Genomic DNA, 19,969 nt, shown 5'->3' on the forward strand with positions numbered 1-19,969 from the left:
CCAACGTTTAATCCAATGTCCTGGACTGTATCAGGCACAACATCACCAGCCAGGCAAGGGAGGGGATTGTTGAGGGCACGTGAGCTGCTCTGCGCTAGGGTGGCCTCACCTCAAGTGCTGTGTGCACCAAATCTGACAGAGTTCAAGAAGTGTTTGGACAATACTCTGGGGCACATAGTGTGGCTCCTGAGGATGTCCTGTGATGGGCTGGATGTTGAATTCATAGATCCCTGTAGGTCCCTTCCAACTCCTCCACTATGCAATGACCCCAGGCTCTTTGCCTGCCTCCACACTTGCATTCAGGCTGCTCCCTCTGTGTTGGCAGGCAGCCCAAGTATTGAACACCACAGAGATGCATCTAGAGAGACTCAGTGGAAGAACCCAGTATAAATACTTCTTCTCAGACATTTTTATTTCTGCTAAACCTTTCTGTTTAGACTGATGCCTCAGGTTTTAGCTTTTCTATTTTTCAGATTCTATTCTGCTTTGGTGTGTAAGTCTAGGCTTCATATTAGGGGATAGTAAGCTCTCTCCACAGAATAGTAGACAAAACAATTCCTTCTCTAGCTGGGGACCCAAGGATAACCAATCCAGATCCCAGGCCCAAGAGCATAAACAACAGTGGACTGAAGAGAGAAAAAAGAGAGAAAACAAGGAGGATGGGACTTCATGGGCTAAAGATGTAATTGGTAAATTAGCTCCAATATGCTAATGGACCAAAACTTATAAAAATATGAGACCCCATGACCTGTTACACATTTTGGGTTGTGCTGCCCAAGGTGGATCTATTTGAGGCCTTTTAAAATACCTACTTTACTTTAGCTCCATCTAGTCTCTGTTCTAGGTCAGCCTTCACAAGGCATCAAGACAAATTGTTGGGTTTCTGTTTTTTGTAGGGGGGGAGTAGGGGCAGGACAGTTCATTAAAGTACTCAAGTTGCCCTGAAAACTGGGAAGAAGAGAGTAAAAAATATCTCATCTATTTGAAGTGTTATTTTTGTTCTATATCTACTCATACACAGCATAAGTACCCTGTGAATACATGCATTTAATTTTTCTTACTTTCAAAGTACCTGATCCAAAGCCTATTTGAGTCCATGAAGATCTAGTCTGTTTATTTTAGTGTGCTGGGACTGAGCCTCTCAGTGCTTAGTCATGCAACTTTAACATTCCCTTAACATCATTTTTAGCAAGGATCATTATACATTAATCAGATCACTTGTTCATTAGTGATAAAACATCCTGTCCTTGCTTCTGGGAATGAAAGCAAAGCAAGACTCTGGAGCCTACTTGATACGTTCGTGCTCACTCAAATCAAGTAACAAGCTTCTGCAAAAGTGCCAGCTAATATAACTTGCTAAATTTTCCATTAAATTCATCTGCAAAGGAAAATTTTATATACCTGTTACAGATATATTACTATTATCATTTACTGTAGGTAAAGTCACAGGTCACTTTCCATTATGTTACTTGTTCTTATTTCTGAAAAATTAAGACTTGAACTAATCTTTTTCTTCACTGATCAGCTCTCAGACACACTTAATCATTTCCATGTCGGTACAAAAATTGAACTTTGTCTTACTTAAGTTACAAAATTTCTAAATATGGACTGCTTCTGAATATCAGTGAAGAACTAGTAAAGGCTTACTATAGAAGACACTAGAATCATGATGTGGAAAAAATGTTAGAAATATAAATCTCCTGATAATAGAGCTAAAGAAAAAGATTCCAAAATGTTGTATTGGATGAGACACAAGCTTAGAGAAAGGTAATGGTGAAAATAAGTAGAATGCTTCTGAACTTTCATTCTGATAAGTTAACAGAATTACACTGATTTCAGTTACAAGAGCTTGCAATATGTAAAAAATATAAATAAGAAAAATATAGATAAATATATGACTGAAGCTATCTGAAGCATTGATCAGCAAAACTATCTGGGGTGAAAAACTGAAGTCAGCATTTGAAGGGTAGGTTGAGCTGTCTTTAATAAACCAGTCTAACGAGTCATTTTCTCATGTAACCACAAGGGATACCTGAGGGAGGATTCTGGTTGTCTATATCAGTCATGTAACTTGGGCACAGTTGCATAATTTAGACTTCCTGAAAATACATCTGCACAGATTTGCATAGATATTCTCTGTTCTTACTGTCTATTTTCAGTGCCAGCTCTCATCTGGAATCCTAGTAATCTAATTTTCATGAACCTGAGCTCTCAAGTTCCTCATCCTGAGTGCACTTTGTAAGCTCATTTGTGTTTCTCAGACTCTTAGCATATAGAAATTACTGTGCCTTATTTAGATGTTGTCTTGTTAGCTGGTACCTGATGCTCCTTTAGTGCACTCCTTCAGTGTGCATTGGATGATGTGTCTTCATGCCACTGGAGATCCCATCAATGCTGACAGCTCAAACCACTCTATTTACAGGATCAGATTCTCTCTTGCTCTTTCTGACCTCATGATATTTACATGCCCAGAAATAAGACTGCCCTATTTCAATATGACTTCCCTCAAAAAACCTTAAAGGCTTGTAGAAAACCACATATGAGGACAGGGGAAATTCTCAAACTAGAACTTGGGTGTGATCTCACTTAGTCCTCATCTTCCTTCCCTCCCTGGGTACAGGAAAAATAAATTATGCAAGCTCAACTTCTTAAAATTTTGCCACACCTTAGAAAATCTACAGAAGGGGCTGCAGCTCTTTATGTGATGGCTGACCCCATGGTTATAAACTCAGAATTTTTTTCTCCATGTCTGTTTCTGGTGTCAATACAGGAAATACCTCGCTCGTCTAAATGGATGATTGTATCTTCCACTTGCAACACAGTGTCTTGATTGTAATATGTCATTTAAATGATACCACCTAAGGCAAAAAACTGCATGCAGAATTAATGAATGGAAATTCTTTCGTTGTATTATCTTGGTCTCATTCATTTTTATTGTGTTTAGGAATGGCTGCCTTCTCACGTGTCGGTGTCTTCTTATTTTCTGCCTCTTCTGGGGGACTTCCTTCTGAAGAAATAACTTTTCCCAAACTCCTGAAGCAGAAAGGTTATGCAACAGCTCTAATAGGTAAAATTGCAGACATGTGCAGCTCTGTTTCCTTTCATTTCAATGAAAAGAACATTAACTTCCTGTATAGGCTTTTAGGGGCCTGCATTAAGCTTTTCTGCCCCACAGCATAATGAATTTATTTTTCTGGAACAAAGCTGAGGACATTCCCATGCCTGTGTGAAACACTAGTCAGGTAAGTATGTCTAATTCACTTGTGTAGTTATAGTCTCATTTTGCACAGTACTGAAGAAACGTGATGAACAAACTGAAAATTATTCAAGCTCTTGAAAAGTTTTCAGCATAAATAGGACTTTGATTACATCAGAGAGACAATGAGGGGTTGATCACATGGGTACAAGTCAGCACCGTGCTTGTTTTTCACCAGTGTTTAAATTCTCATACAGTAAATAACGCTGTATCTGGGTTACCATCTAAGTCATCAGACAAAAATAGATTTTTCTAGGAAATCTTTCATATCATTTGGTAGATGTTTCATATGAAAATGTATTCCTCTCTTATTATAAAGATAGTTCAGACAACTGATCACAGCATAAATATCCAGTGATGGGCAAAAGGAATCACACTAGATAAATATTAAATAGAATTGGAATTAATGTCATAAAAGTATAACATTAAAGATTTCTGAATTTTTTTTCTTAATTTGGCCACTGACTTATTGCACACTGCTTATATTTTAGAAGAGTCTTGAGAAGTTCAATTTGTATTACATAATGTGTTTCTGTACTGAAATTGCCAGGGAATAGTTGTGCAGAGAACATCACACTGAAATATTACTCAATTGATTTAGATGAAGGATGCATGCAATTTGTTTTTTAAATTAAACAGAAACTTGCAATTTTGAGAGTAATTTTTGTTTAAAAACCCAGGATGTTTAGCAAGGCTAACCATTCATGCCAGTGTTCAGAAAATGTCTGTATTGTGTAGATAAACCAGTGTCAGCATTCTAACTAAAAATCCTACTTAGCTATATCTCAGTCTTATAAAGCATAAAATACCATGATGTCCTGAAAGAATGAAAATAGAAAACCAGAAATTCTTATCAGAAATGTATTTAATGTACGTGTATTTCAACCATAGTTCAAATAGTTCATAGTTTGAACAAAAAAGCTGTTCACAATTTGTCATGTTCCTTGTGGACTTGATTTCTATTTCTCTGTATTCAATTAAAGACTGGGTTTTTTTCTGTTTGTAACAAGCACAGTAATACAACTCATTTTCTGGGCCTGACCCAGTTAATGTTCTTTTTTTAACTACTTTTACAGCAGCATGACAGCTTGCCACTTAGATCTCCAGAAGTTCTCTCCATGATGCTTAATGAACAATTCTTCCAAGTGGCTTGAGTGATAGCTATGAGACCACAAAATGTAATATTACCATATCCTTAGAGTATAATGAAGGTTTCCAAAAATCAAGAAGTGCATTAAAATTAGGGATAAAGCATATGTAAATGATAGAAAGAAAAATTGTGTAGATTTGAAGACCAGATAGACAGTCTGATTCACAACCAGCATATTTTCTGCTTTTGCTGGTGTTCTTATCACATCATATTGGTCAAGGTCAGGGAGTCTTTGCTTGGTTCAATCTAATTCAGCAATTCCCAAAGAGCTAATTGTCAAATCCTGCACCAGTGATGGATTGGCATAAGGTTAATTTGAAGCCTTTCTGATCCTCAAGCCTGTAGTGTCATTTCTACTTTTTTGGTGAATCTCTTCTCTGATGACAGTATTTTTCTTCCCTAGGTGCATTTTTGTTTCTTTTTAAATGTTTTTTTCTCCTCTGAATATGTGCTTTTTTTTTTTTGTTTGATATGTCCCAAAATATATTTTATCTATAAATCTACTTTATGTATACACTTTTCTACCTCATTGTTTTCCCCTGTGACATAAAGAAGGTGACAACCAATAGATCTGTCAGGAAGGCACACAATCAGATCTGCAACAAAACGAAGTTCTATCAAAAAAAGCAGATGCATAGAATACATAATATTTCACCAGTTGGAAGAAATGCTGATGTTTTGTTGGAAATAGCTATTCATAATGCAAAAATTCCCCTTACATTTGATAGATAGTGTTTTAACTGCTGCTATACTCAGTTACAGTAAAGGTTCATTTTCTCACTGGTGCTATCCAGTGTGTTGTCCAGCATCCAGAGAAGTTTAAAATCCACCTATGTAGCTTATCTCCAGTGCTAAAATACTAATTGATGACTGGTACTTATTTCTTTCAGAATTAAGTATTTTAATGTTTGGGCAAATCACAGTAGTAAGGTGTCCAAGATTGACTGAGTGTATGGAGTGGAGTTAGTACAACAGTTATTCATAAAACAGCCTAAAATCTGTCCGTGTGAATACCATATGTACATACAGTTTTTATAAATTTTGCTGTGTACTTCAAATAAATATATTTCCTAAGAACATAAAATATTTATGTTTACATCTTGCTCCACATCTTGTATCTTGCCATTTATCTGAAAAGCACAGAATCATTCCAAAAGAAATATATCATTACATAAAAATCAGTCTTTGTACCAAAACCACTACAGTATTTTTCCTTTTTCTGCTATCTGAGGGAAAAATACAGGGGAAACATGGATTTTTGTAGTGTCCTTAGGATTCTGGATTTTGAAAAATGGAGCTTCAAGTGAAATTTCTTGGCTGAATAGGACTTGCTTCTCACTTCCACTTGTCTTTCATTGCATTGCTTTCGTTCTGCAGAAGTTTTAATTGTGGCTGATGGAGAGGGAAAAGAGCCTAGGTCTCAAATTATTACGGTACTCATAATTTACAATTAACAGCATAAATTTCACTCCAAAGCTTGGTAGAATCTGTTGAAATGCTTATGATGCTTATGTGAAGTGTCCATTCTATGAAGCATCACTTGGCAAAGAGATGAGAGCATTTTGCATTGCTCTCAGATTCAGAAGGGCCCCAGAATCTAAAGCACATTACAGTAATCTGTTCAAGCACTAGCTCAAGGCAGGGGTTATTGCCACAAGGAGTGAAGCAAAACATGTATTGTGCACCCAGCCATCACTTGCCTTTTCAGAGTAATGCAGGGTCTATCAAAACCTTCTACCTGCCCAGCCATTTGAGAATGGCAGTTGTGTCATTCTGTCACAGCTCCCGATATCATTTGAGGGGGGGTGCTTTTGCTGCTTTTCTTGCTAACCTGATCTCTGCTTTGCTTGGCTTAAGTTGCTTCTCAAAAAATCTTTTTCTGAGGCCCAAGTTTGTCTTGACATTGAACTATTCGTTGTACTTGCTAAAGAAGCCCTTTAGATAAAAATAGGACTTATATTTCCTCCTGCCCTAATTTGTTATTGGTAGGTTTTTCTATCCTGCATTGTAGTTGAGATCCAGTTAAAAAATCCACTACATATCATAAAAAGTCACCGTGAAGGTATACTTAATTTGTTTTTGTTTCTTTTTCATATTTTCTTGCTGAATTATAGTTACTTTGAGATTAACATATAATAGCAAAGAAAAAAAATATTAAGCCAGAAGAGCATTTATGTTCATGATTATAAGACTCTACCTTTAAATCACTTATCCAACTTGATAACAGTTCTTTCATGCTCACTGTGTTACACATCTGATTTATAATTATTGCATTAAGAGACTCATTCAAATATGAGAGAAAAATTGAAACATTTCTTTTCAAAAATCTGCATCTTTGGGTGCTGGGAATGAAAATCAGAGTTCCAGCCTTACCTAGCCCTTTATAGCACCATTATAACTTCTTACATTTCAGTAAAATGGTGTGTACTGCTTGTTTTTTTTAACTGTCCACAGTAATTTTTACTGGACCATGTCCAAAGTAGTGACCAGAACCATTCTGTGCAGAATACCACCAGCAGAATACCACTTCAGGTGAGGGGCTATCTGACAGGGAAAAGTTCTGATGGAATGAGAAGTGTGTAGAGGCCTTAATTTCACTGGCACATAAGCAGACCTGAAAATGTTTTATACCTGCTTTGGTGATATACAGAAGTTACTTTTAACTTACAACCATCAAGATATATATTGAGGACAATTGCACTCAACTAAGCACTCAGATTCAAGATTTTTGCTTTTTCTCCACCTTTGCTGAAAGACAACCTTAGGCATATGACATTCTCATCTCATTAGTAGAAGAGAAATAAGAACATCCACCTAGTTTTGCTGAATTTTAAAAAAGCAGAACTGATCCCCATGTTTACCCTGTTTGGTACTGCAGAACCTGCATTTGTCACAGCCAAAGGAAAAAGTGCAGGATGAATACATTGTTCTGGAGACCCAGAAGGAGATGTTCAGAACTGTTTGCATCAGGGCTCTCTTACAGTTGTGTAAAAGCCGGCTTGGTTTGAAAAAGGGGACAAATTCTGTATATGCTTTTTTTTTTTCTGTTTTACATTTACTGCCATGAATATTTTGAATTCTCTGAAATAAGTATTTCAGATTTCTTTGGGGCAAGTTATGGGAATGAAGACTTACTGGATTTGTACTTTTTCTTGTTTATTTCTTTTGCAATCACAATCCCTGAATTATGCTGGTCATGTTTAGGTGTTTGATTCAGAAAAATAAATAAAGTTTGGCCCAGCAGTATATTATGTGATCTGTTTTGTCAAGGCCAGCATGCTTTTTTAAAATATTCAGCATGTTTTCTTGCTGAGAGCAAAAATAGCTAGCTCTATCCATAAGCTAGCTCAATAAGCTTAACTGAATTTGAATTTTTTTTATAATTATGCATTTTATTCAAATAGCAGCTACCAGTTAGGTCTGTTGTGCTAAGCAATGCATAAGCATGTGGTAAGAGGTTGTACCTGAGTCATAGAATGAATTATCCAGATACTTACCATAATCAACATGAATATAGATTGTATTAGTATAATGCAAATCAGGCTCAGTGGTCAGACAGAGTCCAACATTATTGCAGAATTAGAGTGATTTCCTAGTGGTACAAAATGCTATGAGAGAGAATATTTGACAGCAATTTACTTGTTACTGTTGTTTTTATTTATATATATGAAATATAAATACAAAATAATCAGCCTTGTATATATGTGTGTATTTTGAGGGATGTTGGCAATTTCAGATATTTCACAATCATTTAAATAATAAATGCTTTAATAATTTTCCTATTCTTGATTTATTTTTTATTTGTTACTGTTTTCTTATTATTATTTTGGCTTTTTTTTTAACTATTCAAATTATTTGCCAGAAAAACTTCAGAAAATATATTTTGTACTTCTATATTTGTTCTTCCTCTTCAATCAGTAGCTGCTACAAAACAGTATTATCTTATCACAACTACACATGCCTAATTTCCAAAGGTAACTGTCTGTTAGAGCTCTGCTGCTCTTCAATGATCTGCTAGCCCACTCAGAATTTAATGTTCATCAGCAGCAGCCATGTTAATCTATTTCTAACTGAGATGAAGAGGGAGACAAGAAAAATAAATCTTTGATGGAGGCACAAAGAAACTTTCAATAGAAAATAGGGATCTACACAGTAAATGCTGGGAGCAGGGGGATATCAGCCAGATAGTGACTGCTTTATGTTTTAAATAATGCACATTAAAAGTAACTTTGATGATTTAACTACAAAAATACTCCCTGTCCTTCTCTCTTTGTAGGAAAGTGGCATCTTGGGATGAACTGTGAAAGCAGTAATGACTTCTGTCACCACCCCCTCAGTCATGGATTTGATTACTTTTATGGCCTTCCCGTGACCAATTTTAGAGACTGCAAACCTGGCCAAGGCAGTGTATTTTTAAAAGGTATTCAGAGAGACCTTGTCATCCCAGTCCAAATCACTGGAATCGCCCTTGTGTCTTTGGCAGTAGTGCAGTACATTGGCCTTCTCAAAGTACCCTTTCAAGCACTGGGTTACTTCTTGTTAATAATCACAATTTCACTTGTGGTTTTGATTTTTTTCTTCTATCATTTTCGACAACTAAACTGCTTTTTAATGAGAGACCATCAGATTATCCAGCAGCCACTGTCCTATGAGAACCTTACTCAGAGACTGACAAAAGAAGCCATGAAGTTTATTGAAAGGTAGGTTTCTAACTGTGTTGTAAGTTAACATTGGCATCTCATGATGACAGTGCTCCTGAAAATTAATAAAAAAAGTGAGCTGGTGGGCACAGGGAATATGTTGTAATATATGTGATTGTAATTTTTTTCCTTTAAAAGATGACATTAATCTTGTTGGTAGGAATGACTGTTTGGTTTCCTCCTGTCAGGTATGTAGCTAATTTCTCTATAGAAAGGGAAATGTTTTATTCTTAAGAATTTCATGTAAATTGAAATATGAAAAATATTTCGTGGTGTGACTTAATTCTGTGAAAGCACAATGTAGAGTCATAATTCATGACTTTTCTGGAATGGAGAGATGTTCTTCATCATTGAGTTGATACATCCATTAAAAGGCATTCATATGGCTAATTTGTTAAGATACTGGCATTTTTGATGACTCCACTTTTATAACAGTAATTTTGAGAATATTTGATTTTCCAAAATTAGGGTGCTAGCTTCTGCACCTGGGATAGAGTAACCCCAGGCACCAGGACAGGCTAGGAGTGACCTGCTGGAAAGCAGCTCTGTGGAGCAGGACCTGGGGGTGCTGGTGCACAACCATCTGTCCATGAGCCAGCAGTGGGTCCTGGGGGCCAGGGAGGCCAGTGGGAGCCTGGGGGGCATTAGGGAGAGCATTGCCAGCAGGGAGGTGATCCTGCCCTCTGCTCAGCCCTGGTGAGGCCACATCTGAAAAGTTGTATCCAGCTCTGGGATCCTGAGGACAAGAGAGACGCATAGCTCCTGGAGGAGGTCCAGCGGGGGGCAATAAAGTTGATTAAGGGATTAGAGCATCTCTGTTATGAGAAAGGCTGAGGTATCTGGGCCTGTTCAGCCTCAAGAGGAGACAGCTTAGAGAGAACCTCATCACTGTACATAAGTATCTGCAGGGAGGTGTCAAGAGGACAGACCCAGGCTCTGCTTGGTAGTGCCAAGCAATAGGACAAGAGGCAATGGGCAAAAGCTGATGTACAGGGAGTTCCAGCTGAACAAGCGGAAGAACTTCTTTTTTGTGCAGGTGACAGTGCCCTGGAACAGTTAACCAGAGGGATTTTGTAGTCTCCCTCACTGGAGATATTTAAGAACCGTCTGGACATAATCCTGAGCCATGTTCTCTGGGATGACCCTGAGGGAGGTTGGGCCAGATGATCCCACTATTGTTCCTTCCAACTTTACCCATTCTGTGATTCTGTGAAACAAAAGGGTGTTTTGAAAACAGTGTTTTTAATAGCCATCATATTGGGCCACCTAAACATGGGTTACAAAACCATCCTAAGTCATGATTCATTTTTGCTAGGTCAGTTACTTTGTAATTGTTACCAAAGGGCTCTTAATGGGATTAAGTCAAAAAAGTATACATTTGTATATTCTAAAATAGAAATCAATATATTTATAGAAAAAAATATTTATTCATTTTAACTTCTGGAAAAAATATGTGTATGTATTTTTCTCCACCACTTTTGACACAAATTATAGCATTTTTAAAAATACTAAATCATGATAAAATCATATTGTAACATATAGAATTACTATTATCCTGAATTTCTATTCAACACCCCTGAATTACTATTCTTTAAAGTATGTAGCATTAGTTTCTGTGAATACATGCAAATGGTGTTGTTGCTGGATGAAAACACATACCAGGAATCTGCAGCTAAATTTTGTAGACTTAATGACTTTACAGAGCAGCTGCTTCTAGCTGTTAGCAAGAAAAAATGTTTATCTAAAATCTTGATCTCATACTGCAATTTTTTATCATTTCCATCCTTATGAATATTTGATGTTGCTGTTTTTACATATTATACTGAAAAAATGGCTTTTATAACAAATTTCCTTAAATAAGTAAGTATTCCCAACAATCAGCATTTCCATAAGTATTTATAAATTAACTCAGCCATCTTTATTTCCTCTTGGTGATGGGGATAAATATAAAGATGTCTTCTCAGATACATTGTAGATAATTTAACAGTGAAGTACTTTGTTATTACAAACACATGAACAAACACATTTGAAAATTGTTAAAAGATTACTTGCTTAGTGACCAAGCATTTGGTGATTTCAAAAGACTCTCAAGTACATGAACTATTTGTTGGCATATTCTTCCACTATTTGCAAGTATATAAAGCGCCGGTAGTGATACTGTTATGGGTATCTATTAATGTTTCGCTAATTTCAATGCCATGACAATAAAATGGTTGCCTCAAAATAGGTGAGTTCAAGATGGAAATCGATGGTGGAAAGCTAGTGACTCTTTTAACTGTATTAATATGTGTTATGTAGGCAGTGTTACCCTGTAGATTAGTGCTGCTGTTTGACCCCAGTGTTTAGAGCTGGCAAAATAATGTGTAATCTAAGTCAGCATAGCTTTGTTGACCCAGCTAGAGGTAAGTGATTTTACATCATTTAGACACTTGGCCTCGAATGTCAGTGTAGTTTTCAGGCAATGCTGATGTTAAATTGAAGTCAAGGTTAATAGCACATATTCATAATTTACAACAAACTTTGTTACAGGAGTGCTGCAATTACAGTGAGAATTATAACCCAGACTCTTCATAGTCAATGTTATATTAGAGAATATCCAAACATGTTAAAGTATTGAGAAACAATTAGGGCATTTGAACAATCTTAACTGTGCCCTTTAATGAATGCACATGCAAAGTATATGACCATAAACCTTACTCTTGGGGATATGAGTAATTGGATTAATATTCACTGAACTGATCTGCCCCTTGTGTTAGTGTTAGCAGCAAAACCAATATTTGCTTTGACACACTAGTTCTGACATGATAGAGTTCATACCTGTTAAATCCAGAGCATCAGTAGACCATTGCTTTTATGAATAATCCATTGACTTTGGCCATTTGTAGGCAAATGGCCACCAAGAGGTAAATGGGTTGTAGAAGTGAAGGGCCACAAGTATTTTGAAAGTCACGGTGCTTAGCAGCATTCTTGTCATTCCAGTTCTTTCAGCCCTTTAGCCACATGTTTGAACACTGAACTTGTCACACAGTCTCCTTTTCTTTAGCTGACACATTAAGTAGCAAACTCAGTCATGTACGCTGTTAATCCTTGTGTACAATTATACCTGAGAGCAAACAATCCTGAAGTTAAAGAATTCAAGCTTTCACCTTACCTGGTTCTGAATACACATTTCATCATCAAATTAAAATTATCAGATATCATGTGTCTTTTAGTTGGTTAAATAATTTTACAATAAATATATGATGAAGCTCCAATCTTCACCAGCACTGATATTTCCTGTAAAGTTTTTTTTATGCTATACTTATATCCAATATATATGAACATATATTAATTTTCCAATGTTTTATCTATGTAAGTTTGTTTGCCTATTGCCTTCATTATCTCTAGAAGTTCTTCAGAGTTCAGGTCATGGACTTCCAGACATTCTCTTTTCTAGTTGTTTCTCAGTAATTTTCAGTTTGTATAAGCATCAGATTCTTGTATAAGCATCAGATTCTTCAGAAGGAATAGGCAAAGAAGGAGAGGCAATGGGATAGACCTTTATGTTAAGGAGTGTTTTGATTATCCAGAGCAGAGCTTAATGATGGTAGTGATAGGTTTGAGTGTTTATGGGTAAGAATCAGGGGATAGGCCAATAAGGCAGATACCAAGGTGGGAGTATGTCATGGACCACCCAGACAGGATGAAGAGGAAGACAAAATAGTCTGTAAGCAGCTGGGAGAAGTCTCACAATTCCTGGCCTTTGTTCATGTGGGGAACTTCAGCTTACCAGAGCTGGAAATGCATTGCAGTGGACAGGAAACTATGTGAGTGGTTCTTGGGGTGTATGGAAGACTTAGCTGGTGAGTGAGCCAACCTGAGGAGGTGCTGGACCTGTTCTTGTGAACAGGGAAAGACTGGTGGGTGCTGTGGTGGCTGGAGGCTGTTTTGGCACAGAGACCACAAAATGAGAGTTTGTGATTCCTAGCAAAATAAGGAGAGAGGTCTTCCAGAACTACTACCTCAGACTGCTGGATGGCCAATTTTGGCCTGTGATTCTATATAATCATTAGAATTTGTATTTTTATAGTCTTATCATGTCTTCATAGTGTACAGCTATGTGCTATTGTGCTTACTTCGGTCTGATCTTTAGAAAGGTGATATTGTATTTTATCTTCCTTAATCCAGTGTGTGCATATTACAATTTTTGTTTGTTCCTTAATAGACTGAAAGAGAGCAAATACAAAATTCAATGCCCAAAAATGGCACTGGAGAAGAATGTATGCAATTACATGTGTCAGATCTGGTGTGTGAAAACAGGTAGTAGTTTAGTTGCTTACCCTAATTGTCAGTGGGCAGGTCAGCGCTGTGTATGTTAATTCTAATTGCTTTTTCCTGAGAGGAAGTGTTTACATGTCGTAAACCTAACAGAATGCTCTGTTGGTATTACAATGTATTTGAAAGTCAAATGGGTGCTACTTATTTCATGTTAAATTCAATGTGGTTGTCGCTCATACATCTTCAGCATGCCTTTCAATGACCAGCTGCGCAGAAAATCCAATTTTGCAAAATGCCAGGGTCTGTTTTCTGGCGCATCAGAAATTAACAACACAAAAATACCCCTATGTGATACAGAATACCTCTCTGAGAAATTTCTACACCTGATCACAACTAATAATAATGTTTTTTAAAAGTCTAATGAAATCTGGTTTCTTTAAAACAGTATTTAAATACTAACATGATTATATTTAAAAACTGTGGTGAAGGTGAATTTGAATCTTCTTGACTAGTTTTACAAGTCATAGATTGCATATGCATAATGTTCAACATTTTATAACAGTTAATAAATTGTAAATTTTCTTCTTATCTATTCTATTTTAGTTCTTGAAACACTGTTGCAACACCTGTTCAAATTCTTTGTTAGCTACTGTAGCAGACTGTGGTTTAGGGTTTTTCCATGTATCATTAGAGTTTTTCCATGTGTCATGTTGTACTGAAGTTACAGTTCTCAAATCCAGTGTTTTTATGAATCCTACAAGAATATTCCTTATAGTTACAGCAAAATAAAAATTATAGAGAAGAATTTGTGTATCTTTGTATGCATATAATATATATGTGTGCATATATTAGAAAATGTAGTAATTTATAAGCTCTAACAACTCTACTAGGTCTTCGTGCATTTTCTCCCAGACCTCTGATTATGCATTTTGAACAAGAAGGTAACAGGAAGAAGGAGTGGGTTCATATAGGACTTTCCAAATCTTTAGATCATTTAAGAATTGTTGGAGTCCTCACTAGTTCTGCCGTGATTGGCAGACTGAATGGTCAATGGGACACTTCTAAAACAGAGGTGGATCTGTATGCTGGACTCAAAAGCTTTGTGGATGAGAGGGTTTAGTAATGAGTTTAACTTGTACTGGATGATATTTTTTTTTTCTCCATGCTTGCAAAATTTTCTTTCAGAGGGGGAGAAAAAGGTTGTATAGAAAGGAAATAAAAACATAAGTGTTTACCTTAAGTATTTAAAGGAAGCAATGAAGACATGAAATTGGAAAAGTAGAAGCATCTTACCTATTGGCATAGAAGAATTATTTCAAAAAAGCAGATATAGTGGTAAAAAAATTCTACTTATAATATCTACTAGAAAGAGTCAGATTTTCTGGCTCTTATATATTTATAAGAGCCAGAAAATATATTTACATTTTACATGGCTCAAATATATTTGCATTTTTCCTTCTCTCTCTGTTACATTTTCAACACCTTTTATGGTTCTTACAAGTTATGGAGTTCTTTTTCTGATTTTGAAAAAAATTGAAAATATGGCAAATGTGTTTGAAGGTGTATATTTTAAAAGAGCAGAACAGAAACATTCATTCATAAATTGATCCAGACTAACAAGAATTTTAGCACTGTTAGCAGTCAGAACAAAACAAAATCCAGCATATAGAATAGTCCTGCTTTTGCACAACTGAGCCAAAATTTGGCTTTTCCTCCTGCAGGAGCAAGATTAATGAAGTGTATTCATCCACTGCTATCACAAAGAGCACTGTCTTACTGGTGATATAATGTGGAAGTAGAGAAGGCATCTGTGGGGAATAAGCACTAATTAATTTATCCACTGGGGGGATACTGAATAAGAAGAATTTTTTTAGTTGAGGGAAAATGGCAGAAAAGGAAATGTTATGTTTCTATCTGCTTGTGTTGACACAGTGGTGATTCACCTAGAGTACTGCGTCTAGGTGTGAGGTGTTCAGCACAACAAAGATGTGGACCTCTTACAGTGGGTCCAGAGGAGGATCAAGAAGATGATCAATGGGATGAAACTCCTTTGAGTTTCATACCTGAGGACAGGCTGAAAAAGCTGAAGTTGTTCAGCATGGAGAAGGCTCAAGAGAGATTTAGCTGTGGCCTTCCAGTACCTTGAGGGGGCTTATAAAAAGGGGAAGAGGGAATTTTTATAAGGACAGATATTGACAGGTGATAGTTTTAAACTGAAAGGAGGCAGGTTTAGATGAGATGTTATGAAGAAATTCATTACTCTGAGAGTGGTGAAGCACTGGAACAGGTAGAGCAGTTGCAGATGCCCCATCCCTGGAATTGTTCAAGGATTACCTGCTGGTCATGCTGGTTTTGTTGAGGCCTAGGATACAGTTGGCTTTGTGGGCTGCAAGCGTATATTTTGCCAGCTAATATGGAGCTTCTTATCAACCAACACTCCCAAGTCCTTCCCCAATCTGCTCCAAATCTATTCTTCATCCAGCCTGCATTTGTGCTTGGGATTAACCTAACTGTGGTGCAGGCCTTTGCACTTGGCTTTGTTGACTTCATTACATTTTCATGGGCCGAAATCTCAAGCTTGTCCAGGCACCTCTGGGTGGTGTTCCTTCCCTGCAATGTGTCGACTGTGCCACTTAAGTGCACAGAAAAGCCAGCAATTGCCCAAGGAGTTTTCAGAGCAGCAAGCATTTAAAGCAGATTTGCAGGGAAAAAGTTAAAAGACTTGGGTTTGAAGCACAAAGTCAGATTAGCTTTAATTGCTCTCTCACACACTTTAAAGCTGTTTTTTATAGCTCAAGCCTGAGCTGAATCCTTGAGTAACATAAAGACACCTCACTATACAAAAGAAGAACCCGGTACTTTGCAATGCAGACGAGTCACCAGCAATGTGATGCTCTAAGATGTTTTCAAGATGCATTAAAAGCACCCTGAAGAATATCTTATGTCAGATGTGTGTAATCTCTCTAGCTACTTGATAAATTGAAAAAACTGTGTAACTCATGTGAGGATAAAAAATCTCAAATTTTTTGAAAAGGAGATTCTCTGTGTTTGGGCTGTGTAAAAGATAGTGGAAATACATTTTTGAAAGAGCTGTTTTTTGAAGTGGTTCAGGAGTTAAGCTGTTATTGTCAAATTTCTCTCCTGCCTCCTAGCTGGTATTGTCATTCCATTTTCAAGGTCAGAGTAAAGGTATTTAGTCATGATTCTTCTCAAAGTGTTTTGGCAGGAGATAAATAGCTGCCTCTGATCTTTTAGAGGATATTAATGGGTGAGACACTTCTCCACCCGACAGCAAGCTGTCAATCAAAAGCTGTCAATTTTAGTTGGAAAAAAGAGAATGATGTAGTGCCCTTCCATATCAATCATTGATCTGATGACTTTTCATGAAAGTTAGATCTTTTCTGTGAATTCAACAAACAAAACAAACTTGAATATTATGTCTTGAAAATAACATTTGTAATGGAAGCTGTTGATACTTTTAGCAAAACAAGAAGACAGTTATGAGAATGTAGTGTCTCTATGGCATTAGAACAAGGTAGTTTGCATGTAAACTAAATATAGCCAGCAGTGTTAAGGTACAAAATAATTTTTTGTGGTGTTTTACCCTAGAATTTGTATATTAATCTCAATTCAGTGAACTGTGTTTAAGGAAAAAGTCAACAATAATCCCAGGAACTAAAAATGCAAGTTGTAAAACAAAAATCATCTGCCTTGAAATAAAGTTCTCTAGTGAGAGGTCGGTATTAGATTTATGTATATATTAAATAAGTAACTTTAAGGTATATGTCTTTTTTTACCTCAATTGGTGATATTTTCAACCTTTTTCATTGACTCAGGGATCTCTTGTTATTTGTTGCTAAAATTGTGAAAAGTTCTCACATATATGACCTTTCAAATAGCAACAAACAACTTCATGGAAAGTGTATCTTTTATGAAAAACATGTCGTAAATGTTTTGGATCACTACTTTATATTAATAAACTACTACAGTATTTATGCACAAATTTTTGTGAGATAATTAAAATATTTTTTATTAATCTTCCACATGAAGAACGTTTTTTATTCTGGGTTTCCTAAAAAAATGAGAACTTTTTTATGAAGAAAAAAATCCCCATCAGAAACACACTAATCAAGTGATTAATATGGATAAAAAATTATTCTGTGTTTATCTACTACTGTATGTGCCAGTAGAAAAAAAAGCTTTAATCATTCAACTTGTGAAAAAAACAGATCCAACCAAGGAGAGAGGAAAATGGATCATAAATATAGTAAATTAAGCTTAATTGTTTTTCTTTAACATGAAAGTATTGATATCAGATTAATATCTTGTACTAAAAAAAACTTTGTTTTGAAGTTCTAAATGTTAGGATTTTTTTGCTAATTTTGAAGAAGTGATTTTTATGAGCATGCCTGTATTGGGCCTCCCCTCTTTAAAGGGTGGATGAACCAATTGCTTGAGGAAATACATGGTCTCCATTTGATGTTGATGTGATTCACAGGTATTACCCACCACAGCTTGGTGGGGGAAACTATGATAAATAAAATAAAAGTAATCTGCAATTAGCTGTGTGCTTTAAGGTGAGATCCAGACAAGTTTTGTGGGTAGTGCTTTTGTGGTTCAGCTGATATTTACAATATGCATAATGTACTGCAAGTACTGTTAGAGCATATAGCAGTAAATTTGGCTAGGATGGCACAATTTTAAATAAAGTAGTATAAATAATGCATAAGCAGAAGTACTTGTTTGAGCTGTGCTTTCACAGCCTGCTGGAATTGATCGTAAATATCCTGTTGACAGATCACATGAACAGCAAAATTTACAGAGAGTCTATTTATTGCACTCTTTCTTTTGTGTCTGTTTAGGAAATAGACAGAAGACAATGGAGACTGTTCATTACTCTGAGAACAAAAAGTTTTATATTGGTATGACTTTGAGGTTATGTAGAGTCACATTCATACACATACAGAGCTTTAAAAGAAAAGAGGTTTGGTCATATACCTTAGTCTAGAATAAAGACACAGGTCCCCATAACAGTTTAGCTGATCAGCTTCCATGTGACTTTGTGAGGAAGGAAATTGTATTTCACATGAATATGTAGTGCTGAGGCTATGTTTTTGCACAGAAATTGTATTCAGGTTTTTAAAAATATCCTTGTAAAATGTGGAGAGATGTTTGTATATAGAAACTGCTAGATTCCTGCCTTTGAACAACAAGTCCTTTTCCAATATATATCACAAATAGTATTAAGATAGATGTTGTCATTTATTTTTGCACAAAAAAGTGGCATTTTTCCTGAGTGTGTGTTTATTCAGAATTATCCTGTAATCAATTACATTATTCCTTTTCAGCTTTTTTTTTTGCTTTGGTGTCTGTTTTTTTGAGAGGTACAGGGAGCCTTTTTAAAAAAACTCTATTGAAGAAGGATTTATTTGAAAGATTATAGAATACTCTAAGAGTTTGTGGTTTTGTTTTGCTTTGTTTTCCAGGAACACTGATACACCATTTCTTCTTTTCCTGTCTTATCTTCACGTCCATACTGCTCTATATGCTTCAGAAAATTTCAAAGGAAAGAGCAAGCATGGTTTATATGGTGATGCAGTGGAGGAAATGGACTGGAGTGTAGGTATGTTACATGTGCTTCTAAAAGCAGTGGAAGGAATTCATGATGGCTTGTGTTCATGTTCACCAAATTGAGACCAGTGATTTGTGTCTATTGAATATCTGTCATACTTGTCCTTTATACTTAGGGAAAAGAAACAGTCATTTAGAAAGCACAATAGTCTCAACTTTTGTAATATCTACTTTATTGCCAAATTTATTGTGTCCTACAAAAGAAATTCCCTTCTTTCACTGTGAAGGGGGTCTATTCAGCATGGACTTAGCAGAGATGTGGATATCTAATTGTGGACTTCTGAAGCTGAGTAGTTAAATCCAACCCTCTGAGCTTCTGAATGCATCTTGCATATTCAAATTATCCTTATAAAACAATCTATTATTTTAAAAAGTGACCATATTATATCAGAATCAAAATATTTTCGAATTAAGTATATAATATGCACTGTTGGGAAAACTAGTTTGCTAATTATTTCAGTGAGTTCTCTGTATTACTGAAATCACTAAGATGAGATCGACTTCTGTTTATGAAGAATAGTCCAAAAAAATGAACTTGACTTTTAGAGCCTTCCATTCTCTCTGAGACTGGAGAGGAATTGGTCCTTAAATCTTTCAGCAGGCTTCCTGTATATCTAGATGTATAGAAGTGTTTCTCTGATTTCACAGATAATCACCTGTGAAAACAAGTAACAGTTCATATTTGTAGATAATCATATGGTAGAAAAGCAGTACTGTAGGCACTAAAGATGACTTTATGGTCCTCCTTCCTGTAAACCCCAAGTTGATTCTCTTCTCAGTACAAGTCAATGCAAATTGTCTTTCTTCAAGAAAGCTTTCTGACTTAATTGCTATAAACAGATATTTAACTTTGGTGCCTGCATAAATTATGCCAGCATGAGCAGTTAAACATGTATTCTTTGCATATTTTGCATCAGGAAGTCTAGTTAAAGAAAGAGTGGGAAAAAGGCAGCACAGCATACTTAGTGATTTGTA

General features: G+C 36.1%; 1 protein-coding gene across 3 annotated transcripts in view; it reads left to right on the plus strand.

Moving 5' to 3' along the window:
- The window catches only part of STS (steroid sulfatase), a 106,745-nt gene that overhangs the window by 25,953 nt on the left and 60,823 nt on the right, over positions 1-19,969 (plus strand). For all 3 annotated transcript variants that reach the window (XM_054271834.1, XM_054271833.1, XM_054271835.1), the window contains exons 4-6: positions 2,945-3,067; positions 8,683-9,106; positions 18,850-18,986. In XM_054271834.1, coding sequence (XP_054127809.1) covers positions 2,945-3,067; positions 8,683-9,106; positions 18,850-18,986 — 684 coding nt within the window. The remainder of the gene's footprint in view (positions 1-2,944; positions 3,068-8,682; positions 9,107-18,849; positions 18,987-19,969) is intronic.

This window comes from Melozone crissalis, unplaced genomic scaffold (genome assembly GCF_028551555.1).
Source record: "Melozone crissalis strain CALT ecotype California unplaced genomic scaffold, PUWL_Pcris_2 ptg000013l_1, whole genome shotgun sequence".
In the NCBI taxonomy this organism is placed as follows: Eukaryota; Metazoa; Chordata; class Aves; order Passeriformes; family Passerellidae; genus Melozone; species Melozone crissalis.